This window comes from Clytia hemisphaerica, unplaced genomic scaffold (assembly GCF_902728285.1).
Source record: "Clytia hemisphaerica strain Z4C2 unplaced genomic scaffold, Clytia hemisphaerica genome assembly, whole genome shotgun sequence".
NCBI classification, from domain to species: domain Eukaryota; kingdom Metazoa; phylum Cnidaria; class Hydrozoa; order Leptothecata; family Clytiidae; genus Clytia; species Clytia hemisphaerica.
The window spans coordinates 1,679,029-1,694,538 of record NW_027104175.1 but is presented as its reverse complement, the minus strand read 5'-3'; the positions used below and the strand labels follow the sequence as shown (position 1 = coordinate 1,694,538).

At 33.8% G+C, this 15,510-nt stretch overlaps 2 protein-coding genes across 2 annotated transcripts in view; one reads left to right on the top strand and one right to left on the bottom strand.

Moving 5' to 3' along the window:
• LOC136814452 (uncharacterized) overlaps window positions 1-15,510 on the top strand; it is a 792,139-nt gene that overhangs the window by 218,074 nt on the left and 558,555 nt on the right. The window lies entirely within an intron of this gene.
• On the bottom strand, window positions 800-3,696 carry LOC136814416 (G-protein coupled receptor 157-like). Its single transcript, XM_067070959.1, has 4 exons — window positions 3,108-3,696; window positions 2,736-2,869; window positions 2,003-2,230; window positions 800-1,051 (listed from the first exon to the last, which is right to left on the bottom strand). Exons 1-4 carry the CDS (start codon window positions 3,610-3,612, stop codon window positions 869-871), a joined length of 1,050 nt encoding a protein of 349 aa, XP_066927060.1. The 5' UTR covers window positions 3,613-3,696; the 3' UTR covers window positions 800-868.

The following is a 15,510-nucleotide window of genomic DNA, read 5'->3' as shown; positions in this document are numbered from 1 at the left end:
AACACATGCAATTTTGTTACTTTTTGATTATACTTTCTAATGCAGTATTATAATACTTTGGTCAATAATGAAAAAAATATAAAAAAAAACTGTAACAAAAACTGAATATATGCGTATTTAATGTAAGAAAAACATAATTTACATCGTTACATAAAATATCTTTAGATTAAGAGGAAATAAAATTGACAGCTATGCTATGACGAAAGAAGCGACACATACAAAGTACAAAATAAGCATCTCATAAATGAATAAAAAAGTAAAGTAACCCTTCATAAAAACGTAGAGATAAGGAAGGAAAAAAATAATTTCATGACTTATACCAGAAAATTACTAAAAATAAAATCATTACAAAATAAAAAACAATATATTCAGCAATTTATATACAAAGTTACAAAGAATATTATTAATTTCATTAAAAAAATTTCCAAGAGTCAAAACTGAAGAAAACAGGGGGTTCTAGCTTGGTAGCTTAGAGATAACTAGGTTCCAACTTTGGACCCTTAGACCTACGACTAAAAAGGCGGAAAAAAAGAAGAACTTTACTACCCTTATTGGGGTTAGTTTGACCAAATTTCTATCTTTTTGGAGCAGAAGGTTGAAATTTTCTTATTTTTCCGACCCTAAGTAGGACTGAGGTTTGATTTTCTGATTTTTCCAACCCTTACAGGGACTGCCAGGTTCCAAAAAGGGTACGCTTAAGGGCGGCACATACCCATACCCTTCACTTGCTCAAGTAAACACCCAGGGTCTGAAAGCTATCATCACTTCTTACAAACCGAAAGTTGGAGAAACAATCACGCCATTAGAACGTCATTGAAAGAATGCTCTTTCGTTTTTTAGTCATCAATAAAACCTACAGTACCAATTTTCACATGCTTTGGGAAATAAGCTTTGTCTTTTCATCAGGGTCTAAGATAATCTCTTGCTTTTTGTTGCAGCAAAGTTTTGACTTCATGTTAGACATTGACTCTTTAAGATGATTCCATACTTTTGGTGTGAGAAAACAAAACAGGACACAATTGACAGCTCCGATCAAGTTGTCACCAACAGTCTGAAATAAAAAAAACCAACTTGAAAATGTATAATTATAAGAAAAGACAAAAATTCAGTTAAAGAAAATAACTTATTGGTGAAAAAAAAGCTGGGGCAAAGTGACTTGATAACTTACCAACCAAATCCTCCCTAGATCCTGTTAGTTTTTTCCTAAATAAAATATTTCAATACTAATCCTGCAAATAAAGTAAAGTTAAACAAGCAACATGCTGAATGGACCTACCTAATGATTAACATCAGATGAAAATAAGAAAAAAGTGACAATAACTGTACAAAAATTCAGAATGGAAAAATAAAGCTTGTGTGTTGAATAATGTAAAATGGTAAAAACGAATTTCCCCAGATACGAAAATCACTTAAACCATTCAGGCCCAAAAAACCCTTTTTTTAAGCAGTTTTTGGCCCAAATTTGCCCAAAAAAATTTTCCTTAAAAATCTGGTTCCGTCACATTTTGGGCATTGCCATTTTGCATCATTGTGCAAAAATTCAGAAAAAAATTATCAGTCAACATTGAGAAAAGGTATATTTTCTTATTTGGTAAGGGAATTTCCCCAAAATACGAAAATCCGTTTTTTAAGGCGAATAAGAATTTTCCGGGAAAAACCACTTCAGCCATTCTTTAGAGAATCTTGCCCTCCATCTTTGTACAAAAAATCAGAAAAAATGAAGTACATGATTTTGCACAAAGTCCAAAAAGCCCTATTTTTAGGTAGTTTTTGGCCCAAATTTGCCCAAATAAATTTTTTCTCAAAAATCGGGCTCCGTCACGTTCTGGGCATTGCCATTTTGCATCATTGTGCAAAAAATCTGAAAAAACTAATGAGCCAATCCTGAGAAAAGCTGGTAACAGACGAACGAACGGACATGGGTTAATTTATAGAACCTCCACCGGGGTACCCGAAGGTAGGTCCAAAAAAAAGTCAAACTTTAAAACAATACTTAACGCACCTGTAAACAAAGGAAGGCTTTGTCGGCTAAACTCATTCTTAGATGAACCATATCTCCATCCTTACTCTGTATAATGAACAAAATATAACGTATGGTTCCCCAAATACGCAACAACACCAACATAATTGGTATGAAAATTAATTTACGATCTGTTGTTTTTGCCGCTTGAACTGATTTCGGTGATACAAAAGTTGACATCTTGCGTTCACTATTTTCGAAATTCTTTATCTAGAATTAGAAAATTCAAGAAAAGAGTATTTTTACACCTATAACTTTTTAAGTAATTTGACACTAGCAATCATTTCCTCTCTTATTCATAATTAAAACCTGCCTTTTCAGCAATTATTGCAACACTGTTGAACGTGTTAACCGCACTGGTTTCATCTTCAATTTTTCATTCTTCAATTTGTAGGTCCAATTGGAAAATTGATAAAAGTAACCAATTTCAACCAAATCGGACAATTTTTTAAGTCTGTCTGTCCCAAAGTTTTTAGCCTCGTTTTGGCGAAAAACTCGTGACCACGCCCCTAAAAATCAAAATTTTCAAAAAATGAAAAAAAACACCCCCATATATTCAGCCAAAGAACAAGTGTGAAAGATTTCAGCATAAGTTGAAAGTTTCTCAACTGAAGTTGAGAATAGACTAAGTATGAATGAAATTAGGCTTTGCTTTTTTATTGAAACTGATTGAAAAAAATGGAAAAAACAACAACATAGAATTGATAATAAAAACCTTATCCTTCAAGTGGCATTTAATCCTCAAATACATCAAAGCAATTGTTAGATACGTCAGAATTTCAATTCCTTTATAATTTAATGTCATCCAAAATATTGCATCACCTCTATTTTCGACCTTCCCAGTAACATCTATTAAGAAAGATAGTACTTGTTACAAAGGTGCAGCTTTATCAGTTGTAATAAATCTGAAAAATTCATATTTTTGGAAAAAGGGAAATAGAATAGATTGAATAAATAGCTAAATGGAGTAGTCTGTATTATAATCCGCAGCAGCAGCAGTCAACTTTGAGCTTTTAATTTGAGATTCTGATTGCAGATTTTATAACTGTCATTAAAAATATAGCACAAAAATGAGAATGTTTCTCACCGTTTAATTTTATTTCTATCCAGCACCAACCAGGAGCAACAAAGTCAAACGTATTACCAAGTTTGTTGAAGCACAATGCAAATACATTTATAATTAGAGGTATAAGCCAACACACTGGGTGAAATACTTTATGAATCAATGTATCTGCAAATACAGGATCTTTTTGCACGATTAGCACATTAAGAAATATTGATAGTGCCACTGCCCAAAAAAACGACCATAAAATTGCTGTTGAACCCATGAAACTGCTTAATACACATAAATCTGAATAAACATCATGGTTTGGACTCTTAGCATATGCATCGAGAAAGTTTACCGTAGAGTAAACCAAGTCAGAGATGCTCATACATACTATGATATGTCTTGACGGTGTCCGGATGTCTTTATACAACAAATAACTCACAATAATAAGAAGACTTCCGATAATTGAAAGCAGAGAAGATGATTCCAGTAGAATTAAATTTAATAATGAATTTGAAAATTCTTGTTCTTCAGTCTTCTTCATCTCATGGACTCTTTTTTTTTAACCTAAAATTAAAAATATGTATAGAAAAATTTTGTTCCTGGTCATCGATTTATATAACTTTTATATTATCTCTCTGTGAGATTTACATAATACCCTTTTATATTTTGCAATTTCAGCTCAATATTATCAATAGTACCCTACAAAATGTTTAGTGGTATCAATTTATAGAAATTTAAAAAAAATTGTAATGTGTAGATTTATATACAATCAGGCATTAAAGTGACACATCAGGTCAAAATTGATAAATTGATAAATTTGATAATGTTAATGCTGGTTTTCTAGTTTGATTCGTAGAAGGTGTTATCTAACAGTAAATTCTCCAAAGACGATGCAATTATATGGTTAAAGGAGGCCAAAAAGTTTATATGTACATATTGAATTTGCTATAAAACTGTAAAATGGGGTACCCAAGAAATCAAACAATAATTTATTATAACAATAATTTATTATAACAATAATAATTTACGTAAATATATCATGAATTCCATGAGTAAAGTAACATCTAGATCAAAATTTCAAATTGACAACTATGAGAAATCACTGTTAGATCTCAATTACACATATTGAAGTGTATAAATCCAATCCAAGTCTAAAAGCAATTTCTCATTTTTTTATAGGCAATTGAAGTTGGAAGTACCAAAAACTGTAATATTGCTATAAAAAGTAAAGATATTGTGATACCCTTTTTCTGGCTTTGTGTTAACTGTTACTGACCAAATTTTGGTTAAAATTACTACCAGACATTCAAGATTTGATAATTCAACATAAGGTTTTACAAGAACAAAGTATTACATGTTTGATATTCGGGGGGAGGCAGGTCATGTAGGATGTCCGTTAGTCACGCAGAAAATTATTAAAGTTTTTATTATGTCTACAGGATTTGGAATGCGGGCTGATTTTACTTTTATTTTCAGTGGTTTCACTTTTGATTTCAAGCCAACATCTTAGCAACGGGGTGCTTGTCCATAGTTACAAAGGTTTGTGCAAAAAATCAAACATAGAAAGATTTCCAAATCCCCTATTTCGATTGAACCAATAAAAAATAAAACTTTTCCATGTTTCATTTTTTTGTACCAATTCTTCAAATTGAAAATATTTAAGATTTAAAGTTCATCTTTTTTTCAATGATATTTTACGGCACTTTGTTGACAATCAAAGTCTCGCATCAGGGCTGTTGCAAGAATTTTGCCCAAAAATTATTCCAAGAAAAGTGAAAATCAAAGTTTCTTCAAAAATGATTATTTTATTCAAAACTGTTCCTTAGGTATCTTTGTGTGAAATTTGAAATGTGTGCCACCTCAAGTATTTTTGGTTTTGGAGATAATGCCCACCATTTGTAGCCAATTGAAGAAAATTTGTCCCATACGTAACAACTGTTCATAGGCAATTTTCTAACTGTAAAGTCATATCATAAATAAAAATTGACTTTGAAACAATTCTAGGCAATGAAAGTGACCATTTGAAAGTCTAGTTGAGGTTTCTGATTTGGGAAAAATGAGAAAATTGACATTTTTCTCCAAATTTATCACCTTTTTCAAAAAATTGTGAATTTTGATTTGCATTTAAGATCCCAGAAGGGTCTATTATCAAAATGAGCATGAAAGATAGATCACAACTAACCCAAGGAACTTATTTAAGCCAAAGAACTAATTAAACCAAAAAGAAGAAAATTTTGGTTCATTTTTTAGGATGTCCCATATACGTAACGCATTTTCATGATTGATATTTTGGGATATTCTGTGAATAAATATTCATTATAAGACTTTCAATTATTACTTGGATCAATACTTGATAAGTTTAACTACTCCAGAGAGCTTTTCCACCCATTTGTTGAAAAATTGAATTTTCAACAATGAGTAAATGTTACGTATGGGACAGCCTGTTACGTATGGGATAGCCTGTTACGCATGGGACATCTTTGTTTGGGTTGCTGTAAGTCAAGAAAAAGGAAAAGAAATTTACAGTTTCATGGCTTGGCAGCAGGTTTTAGGTGCCCCCTAAGAATTCAGTTGACCCGTAAGATTTAGGTAAGTTGCCAAATATTTTAGGTGACCCCTAAGCCAATGACAACAATCAAACAAATACAATAGTTATTTTAGCTTATTTTGCTAAATAGAATAAATGCCCTAAGAATGAAATAGGAAATAAGCTAAACTGTACTGAAGGTTCATGCCAGATTATCAAGGTTTTGTAAGTCAGGGTGCAAATCCCTTGCCAGACAGATTTTTTATCAAAGTAATGCAACAGAATTAAAGATTTTTTACAGATAATATATTAGATACCAAATTTTCAGTTTTTGAGCATTGCTTGGGCGGTTCAAGCTATAGTCCGTTACCCCCCTGTGAGCGACATGGATTTTTCGTAACAATTTACTTTTGAAGAACTTAAGGATTTCCTTAACATTCAAGATTTTTTACCGGAAAATCTTTGATTTTCCCGAAACTTGGCAAGGAAATAGAGCAAATTTTATGGATTTTCCAATACATATGACTAAATAATGAGGAAAAATCCTGGATTTTCCGAAACCTTTTTCCAATTTCTCAGGATTTCCAAGTGAAAAAAAAATCCCCAAAACCCTGTCGTCCACAGCTATGGTAATGATTTTTTTCTGGAACTGCCCACTAAAATATAAGATGAGAAAGTGTCAACCTATGGTCTGGTAGGCTGCTTATGATGAAAAGCAAGCTCAGAAAAAAATCACCAAACATAGAATCTAGCCCCAGGTAGGTCCATCTGAAAAAATTTAGGTGACCCCTAACATGGTTAGCCCCCCTAGCCACAGGCCAATATCAGGTACCAATTGCTGTTTGACCTTTTAGCCCCCCCCCTCAGGCCAAGGGGGGGGGTTCCAGCTATGCAGTTTTGCTTGCTATTATGCACATCCATGAGACCTTCAAGTCAGTTAGGCTGGAACTTTGATTTTTGAGGATTACTATTTTATATATTATATTTTTTAGCGATTTTTGCCTCGCTAACCCAAATTTTTCAACCTCTTTACCTTAAGGAAGATCGAAATTAGAGTTTTTCACCGTTCCAAAAGAAACGCATGGCAGAAATTTTTTCATCTTCACAGGATCGATTCTCAACAACAAAATACATTGTTTGGTCTTTGGGTTTGTTTCTGACATTTTTCCTTCAAAGAATATCAATCACTTTCCTTTTCCCTTGAGCGCGCGAGAAAAAAATGATTATTTTGCGTTTTCGCGCAGGCGAATAAAGATGAGCGGCAATCTTGCGCTGAGGGTGCTACTTATAGTAGGGGGAAATTTGTTCGTTTTTTTGAGGTCGCTCGATTTTTTTAGTCAAAGCACTTGTTATACATTTTTGGAAAGCTAAGGGGTAGGGTAATAGAAATTACGATGTTTCCAATTTTTTTTCGGACACTTTGGTGTGATTTTCGGACAATAATTACGGTCTCAGGCAAAAATTATAGGGTCAAAAATTAATGACAATTTTAGCTTGAGAAAACGGAGACCTGTTGTATATTTTTGAAAAGCTCTCAAAAAATTAAGATTAGAGTAATATTCAAATGGCGCAAAAACTGGACAAAACAGCTGTTTTTGGCTGAAAAACACTGTTTTTAAGGGTTAATATCTCGAGTTAGGTAGAGGAATCAAATCAAATTTTTTGAGAGCTTTCCAAAAATATAAAACAGGTCTCCGTTATCTCAAGCTATAATTTTCATTAATTTTTGTCCCTATGATTTTTACCTGAGACTGTCATATTTGTCTGAAAATCACACCAAAGTGTCCGAAAAAAAATTGGAAACATTGAAATTCGGACTCCTGTACTTTCCGAAAATGTATAACAAGTGCTTTGACTAAAAAAATCTAGAAATTTTACAAATTTCCCCCTAGTATTAATTTCTGCCCTATTTTGCGCCCATGATAGAATGGTCCAAACACCGGGGTATTCCAAATGATAAACTATGTCGTTCTGTAAGTGTTTATTTTCTGAGAGATACAAATAGTATATTGAATAATATTATTAACTTATTTATTTAAGTATTTTTGAGCACAAATTTAAATATATGTTTAAATAAAAAACAAATGATAACAGTTCTGTTTATTCCTCAAACCCCCAGGAAAAGTTTTTAGCGACTTAGCTATTTTACAAATCTCAGAAAAGAACTCCCATAGGAATTCAGATACCTAACCCGATTGGTTAATTTCGGAACGGTTTCAAGAAAGTCATAATGACAGATAACTTTAAAAGTTTCTGAGGAAATGTGTGTAATTTATCAATGTTGATGGCTTGTTGATTCTTGAAAGAAAAAAGATAACAGGTATAGTATAGCTTTTTCTAATCCTGGAATATCGAGGTTCCAGCTACACTGCAAGTGCTCCAATAACAGATTCTCAGTGTAAACCTTTACAGAAAAAAATTGTGAATCGTTGGTGTTACGTATGGGACATTATGGTGGTTGCACTCCAATTTATGAGATTTGAGGGCTTATAGCTCCTAAAATCTTTACCCAGAAGACAAATATCAAATAGGGGATATAGAAGAGAAGTTAAAAACAGCATGATTGGTAATGTATGGTTTTGTAAATTTCACAGGCTTTTTAGAAAAATATTACGTATGGGACAGAAAAATTGAACCACGCAGTTAAAGAGCCACACCAGAAATATAGATCAGGCTAACTATGTAAGTAGCACGGAAAAAAATTATTTTCTCATTAGTACAACTGAAAATGAAAAGAATTAGCTGATGGAAATTGCCAAAAATGACACAACAATCATTTTATCATTGATAGTGTTGAGAGGACACGTTACATATGGGACATTTTGGGGTATAAACATGTCAAAAAAAATTCTTCAAGATAATTTTCAGGCAAAAACTGGTCCCTCAAGAACTTAGTAATAGCCAGTCAAAAAACCTTATTGCATTGGTTTTACAGGCTTGGGGTCAGAAAATATGAGCAGAGGACACGGGGACACGTGAACCGATAAATTGCCGGCTTAATTCTATGAGTGAGCGGAGGATTATCGAATATTGCCGGCAATGTGGCGGATCATTTTCCGATGTTTGCCGGACTGTGCCGGAAAGATTTTTATGTACATAAAATTGCTTGAAGGATCACATATAACAAGGAAATTGAACATTTTCAAACAATAGATGATTTTATTTTTCACCAGCTTCACCATTATAATAGTACATTTAGCGGTTTGTGTAAAACGCAGGTCACAGGTAACAGGTCACAGGTCACAGGTCAGTGATGACAGGTTGACTCTAATCAATGTCATTGCAGAGGAAAATGTTTGGAAAACACAAAGAATTATCAAAAACATAATTCTCAAGCAATTTCATCCATATAAAACCATTTCAAACATCAAAATTTAACCATGTGCTTTTGTCGATCTTTCGCAGTTTGCGCCGTGTATAATGCAGACCAGAAAATATTTGAAACCATATTATACGTATAACAGGTATATTACATATTGTAATGTTTGTGATGTTATATGATGGTTACATATAATAAAACACATCACTCTAAAACTACCTTCTCAGAGAACTCACGAACTCCTGATTGGTGTAATTTTATATCCAGCCATATTGTTATCATCACATTCGGTATGCTAAATATTTTTGGTATTTTTCTCTTGTAAGACATGATATTTTGTGATTCTGTCAATATTTTTGTCAAAAATTGTCATTAAGTCATTAAAATAACAATTGAATGATTAATTAAAGTTTCATCCTTCTAAAACCACTCTCTTAGGGACCTCACAAGCTTCTGATTGGTACCGTTTTATATCCATTCACACTATCAACATCACATTCTGTATTATAAATATTTTTCGTGTTTTTGTCTTTTCTTGCATCAGATTTTATGATTCTTTTAATATTTTTGTCAAAAATTGTCATTAAGACATTAAAATAATAACTGAATAATTAATTAGTTCCATCCTTCTAAAACCACTCTCTTTGGGACCTTGCAAGCTTCTGTTTGGTGTCATTTTTTATCCATTCACACCATCCACATCACATTTTGTATAATAAATATTTTTCGTGCTTTTGTCTTGTTAGGCATCATATTTTATGATTTTGTCATTATTTTTGTAAGTAAGTGTCACTATGTTGTTATTCTATTCAATTGTCATTTTATAATATCTAAATAACATGTATTACTTTTTTGTAATTTAATGCGTTATGTATTAATGTTATGTTATGTATATGTTATGATCTTATTATCTTTTTTCTGGTCTGCACTTTGTTGACCTGTGACCTGTGACCTGTAACCTGTGACCTGTCACATTTTACACTAACCGTACATTTAGTGATATTTAAAATGTATTGTATGTAAATATATTTTCAAGCTCAAATTATACGTGTTCTTTATGATAAAATTTTATGATTTTACATTATTTTTCGTGAAAAAAATGTCAAAAAATAGCCATTGCTTTTTCTAGCTTGATTTCGACCCCTAGCATACCGTAACTTGGTCTAATGTCGACATCCCTCGTCTAAATTCGACACCCTTTTCTAGAGCTGAAAATAATAGAAAGGTTGAAACTATTTTTCTTTGCTTAGTGGTAGGAGAGGAAAAATTCTTTTTCAATCACCGTTTCCAACTTTCATATTATTCTAATTATTCTATATCTCTAAAGAAGGGTGTTGAAATTAGAAGAAGGATGGATGTTGAGATTCGACCAACTTACGGTATGCTAGGGGTCAAAATCATAGTTGTGATGTGTTTTGGAATGTACATGAAATTTCTGACAATTTGGTATGTCACATGCCTACCGTCAACTGCTCCAACTTGGGACTATAGACCTTTTTTTAAAGAGGTAGCCATGTTGAATAATTATGTACTCCAGCATAAAAACAATGATACAGTCATGATGCATAATAACTGTATCATGCATATTTTAAAAATTAGGCATGGCTGGATAGGTGGAGCAAGGAGTCAACTGAGGCGGAGGGAAAAATTGCGGACTTTCGTCACGTGACCAGTCATTTTTCTCGTCGAAGCATTAATTGGTGACCGGGAATAAGGTGAATGTCGTGTGGTTGCTTTGGTCTTAGCCTTTCTTCACATGTTTCTACTTTTTGAAGGAGAATTGAATAACAAATTTTGGTTGGTTGATTTTGGCTGCTGCACGTTTTATTTTGTTTCCAACTTTCAAGTTTTAATTAATATTGTCTTGTGAACTTGATTCAGGTAACTCTCATCCTTGTCAGTTAGTCACACTAGGAAATTAAGCTTTCAGAAAAAACAACATCAGTCATCTACAGGATACATTTCAACAACAAGGATGAGAGTTACCTGAATCAAGTTCGCAAGACAATATTAATTTAAAACTTGAAAGTTGGAAACAAAATAAAACGTGCAGCAGCCAAAATCAACCAACCAAAATTAGTCATTAAATTCCCGAGACAGCGCTTCGATTTTTAAGGCCTTGTTTATACGCTAAAGTAAAAACAATTCCGCACATGTAAATGGGTCATTGTTTGAGATCCGGCAAAATTTCCGGGAGATAGCCTATCCGGCGGTGCGCGGATCTAGGTGGGTTCCGCCTCCCCCGTAGATCTTTTCCTTGGGAAGTTGATCTTCAAATTAGTTTTCAAGGTTGGCTTGGCTCAAACTTTTTCATCTATGGCTCAAATTTTAGGCAATTTCTCAAAGTTTTTGAAAATGTTAATTTCATTAAAAAGTGCCGGGTTATTTTTTCACGAATCCCTTTAGAAGTTTTGCGGCGCATTTTTTTGCTTGAGAGTCAAGTAAACAATATAGCGCTTTCGCAGCATAAATCTTTGATACGCATTTTGGCGGGACGCTAGTGTGACTAACTGCTTGTTGTTGAAATGTATCCTGTAGATGACTGATGTTGTTTTCCCTGAAAGCTTAATTGCGAAGCGAATATACATGAGCGAAGCAGTTTTGCTATCGTGTGCATGTACCTTTAAATTCTATATACCAGGGGAGCGCCAAGGAAAAATTGATGTGCGTTTTCTACGGTACCGAAAACATCATGTCGATCCATCAGGCTGCACTTTCTCATACATTTCTATCCGTCCCTTCCGTAAATTTGGAACAATTGGTTTTTAGTGTAGAGGATGTATACCAGATCTAAAATGTTGCGGAGATAATCTTGCCTTGAGTTTCTGTTTCGATTATCTCCCTAGTGTTTAAATTAGGAAATTTAAAAAAGAGATTGAAAAATCAGCGCGGGCTGGAAGCGTTCAAACGCTCGTTTTTCAAGAAGTCGTTGCATTGACTCGGGAAAAGATTTTCGAACTTTTCCAAATTCGAATGTTGACTCTGAATTCGAATGTTGACTCTGTCTTTGAAAAATAAAATCATTGTTTTGAAAAGAGATGTTGGTGCTTTGAATTGAAAAGAAACGGTGCTTGATGAAAAGAAACGAAGAAAGCAGCTGGAGAAAGAAAGAAGATGGAATTTTTATTGTTTCGTCAACAGGACAGCAGCCTCAACGGAGTTGTTGCTTCGTTGCAAAAAGAGGTTCAAAGCTGGAAAATAAACTGTATTATGATGGTGGAAGAACCATTCCTTAGATGATTATGGATCTTGGTAGTAGAGAGCACAACATGAATTTGGAATTTTAGTATGTTTTGAAATGGGAAAAAGATAAAATATTTTGGATATGGCTAACCTGGAAGAATTTATTCCTCCCCTTATTGAGTGGAAGAAGAACTGTTTCTCTGTTGTTGTTTTTAAATTTTGGCTTGGCCGACCCTCGATGATATGGACTCCGTGGTTGTTGTTTGTTGTTTATGAATACGCATTGGTGGTCAGGGAAATAGAACATTGAAATGGGATTGTATTTTAAAGGATTTTATTGTTGGTAATGGTATATGTTAACCGTGTTAATGACTTGTAAAATGTCAAAATACATCGACAAAACTTGACATTATTTTTATGATGCACTTTAACTGCTTTTAATTTCTGTGCTACAATTAATACAGCCGAGAAAAAAGTCACAGATTTTTTTAAACTTTTTTATGTGAAGAGTTTGCTCCTGTTTGTCAACAACTCAAGGGTGACAGACTTGTCATACTTGTCTCCAACATACTTAAGATTAAGAGCCTTTAGATTTCCCAACTTTGAAAAAATACACAGCCAGTAAAATATATAGTAAAATATTTGCTTAGTAGCATCGTTGAAGAATTCTTTCAAAATCTCAGATCTTTACTTTTTATCTGGTTTTTCATAATTTTCATCTCAGGATTTTACAGCGCTAATAGTTTTAATATAATTTTAGAACGTTGTTAAATTTTTCAGAATTTATGATGCAATTATACGATATTCCTAACTGCGTACGATTATTGAATTTCGAAATTGTATAAGTCGACTTATTTCCATTAAATTCTAGTCTTGAAATCCTCCTTCTTTTACATCCCTGTCTCAATAAACCGGGTGATGTTTTAAGTTTGTTTAATTTTGTTGCCTCTGGGTTCTCTGCAAGGGAAACTAAAGGGATAAAGGGTTAAAGGGGTATTTTTCTACCGGAGACGAAATTTTTGCCAAGTTTTCCAGCGGGTATGTGACACAGGGGTGTTTATGTTAGTTCTTTCGTTAAGGGGTGTATCAAAAAATTGCAATTTGGAAAAAAAAATTTCGAATGTTCTTTTTATAATTCGAACGTTCGAAATTAAAGATTCGAAACTCGAAAGTTCGATTTCGAACGCAAGGAATTCGAAACCGGAAGTAAAACAAGTTCAAAACAAAAACTAATAACTAAAAATACTCAATGCTTAAGGCAGACAAACTTTCCCGAGCAAAAACAATTTTTGAACTTTTTATTGAATATTCTTAGGGAGTAGAGAAGAGCATAATGGATTAAAGAAATATTTTTAGGGTATATAAGTCACATTCATTTGAAATTGCTGATTTTCCAACGATTTGTGAAACAATTTGTATAATTTTCCTCAAATTCGTAGAAGTAAACGTTGTAAGTTTGTTGTACGCCTGAAGTGTTTGAGTAAATCTCTAAAGGGGCACAGTCTTCCTGGACCTGAGCAGTTGTATCTAGGGATTGTATTTACGATTCTAGTGACCCTATAAATATTTTGCTTGCAACTTGCGAATCGAGTGACTTGCCTGAATCGCTTCGCAATTCTTATACATATACACTAGTTTCCTAGTGTGACTAACTGTCTGGGAAAAGCAATTTGTTCTTTTGAAGTATAGCTTTTTTCTCAATTGCTCTGACGACTATCGAAAAATTGTTTTGCTCGCGTTACCACCCGCCCCTGAGTTACTGGCGTGATTACAAAAAAACCCGGGAATGTTTTTGACCGCCCGTACGCCCGCTTGCATGTTTAACACCCGTTGCGACGCGAACAGAGCATTTTTTTGATGACCGCCTAATTCAAACTTCAAAGAAAAATTTCAGAATAAAAAAAGATCTACACATGAGAACAGACAACCACCTCGTTGCCTAGCTTGCTTCTCAAAAACAAAAAGAGACCCTTGTTTTTTATTTTTTATGTTTTTTTACTACATTTTTTATATCATTTATACTGGGCCATTCCAGAAAGTTTTTGTTACCCCCTGTCCTGTCGGACGACATGCATTTTTTAATTTTCTCTAGCCTCGGAAATAATTTTTCTTTTCCAGTGGTGGTCGGAAATTCCGATAAAAATCCATGTACTTTTGCTAAATGCATCGGAAATTCCACTCTTTTTTGTCTTTTTTAATTCAATTGCCTTGGAAATTCATACATTTACTTCTCTCGCCTTGGAAATTTCAAATTTTGGTGAAAACTTTTGCCCTCGGAAAGCCTGTGCTGTGTCGTCCGCCCCCTGTTACAGACAAATTCTGGAGTGGCCCATTATATTAAGTCAAAAATCCATAATATACATACTTTCTTGAATGAAAGAATACCAAACTAAAGCCACCTTAAAACTTACTATGGAGTATAGCTGTAGATGTATTATCAAATTGTATAAAAGAATTTCTTTGGCTTCCTGCTTTTTGATCATCTGACTGTAGCACTTTTTTTTTGATGAGCAATGCAGTAGGGTTCAGCCTAAGGATATATTTTAAGATCGTTACATATAGAGAACTTAAATCAGGCCAATATCGGAGTACACTAATGTTGAACCCGCCTGAAATGCTACAAAACTTAACAAAGTACTTTCGTTTTCTAAGTACCCGGAAAGATTTAACTCACCAAAGTCACGCGAAACCCCTGGTATGGTGGTAAGGCGCGGAAATCCCGAGTTAAAAAGCCGAGTTATGACGTCATATTTTGACGTACCTTCTATCACGTCATTCTCAATTTTGTAACTCAGTTTTTTTCCGTGACTTTAAAATTTCGAGTAATTTCTGGTATCTTAACTCGAATACTTTTCCTTCCTTTAAATTTTCGAGTTATTTCTCGTTTTTTTTTGTTCTTTTAAATTTTCGAGTTATTTTCCTTCCTGTAAGGGAGCAGTCATTAAGTATAGTATATACCGGGGTGGAAGGGATTTTTTTTGGCAGACTTCTTATTTTCATACCCTACCAAAAGTTCTCAAATAAATTTCATACCCTACCAAAAGTTGGATGAGAATTTTCGTACCCTACCCCTCCTCTGCTTGAGCTAAGGAGAGAGTTTTCATTAATGAAGCATTGGAACAATCAGTCAAACTTATTGATCATCGGAATCTTTTGGAGGAAAATAATAAGAAAAACTAGCCGGTACCCGGGTCGCACGCCGGTTAAGCTGTAGCTGAACGCACTAGTCCTTTGGATGTTGAAGCTAGCTTAAAAAAACGATCAAATGAAATTAAAGATATCTTCAAAGTTTGACTCTAACCCTCCCCCTAAAAAGACCAATTTTAGGGGTGATTTTTTTAATTGTGAGAATATTCGTGTTTCGCGGAATTTGACAGCGCGGATTAGCCATTTTGGTGTGTTTCGTGGAA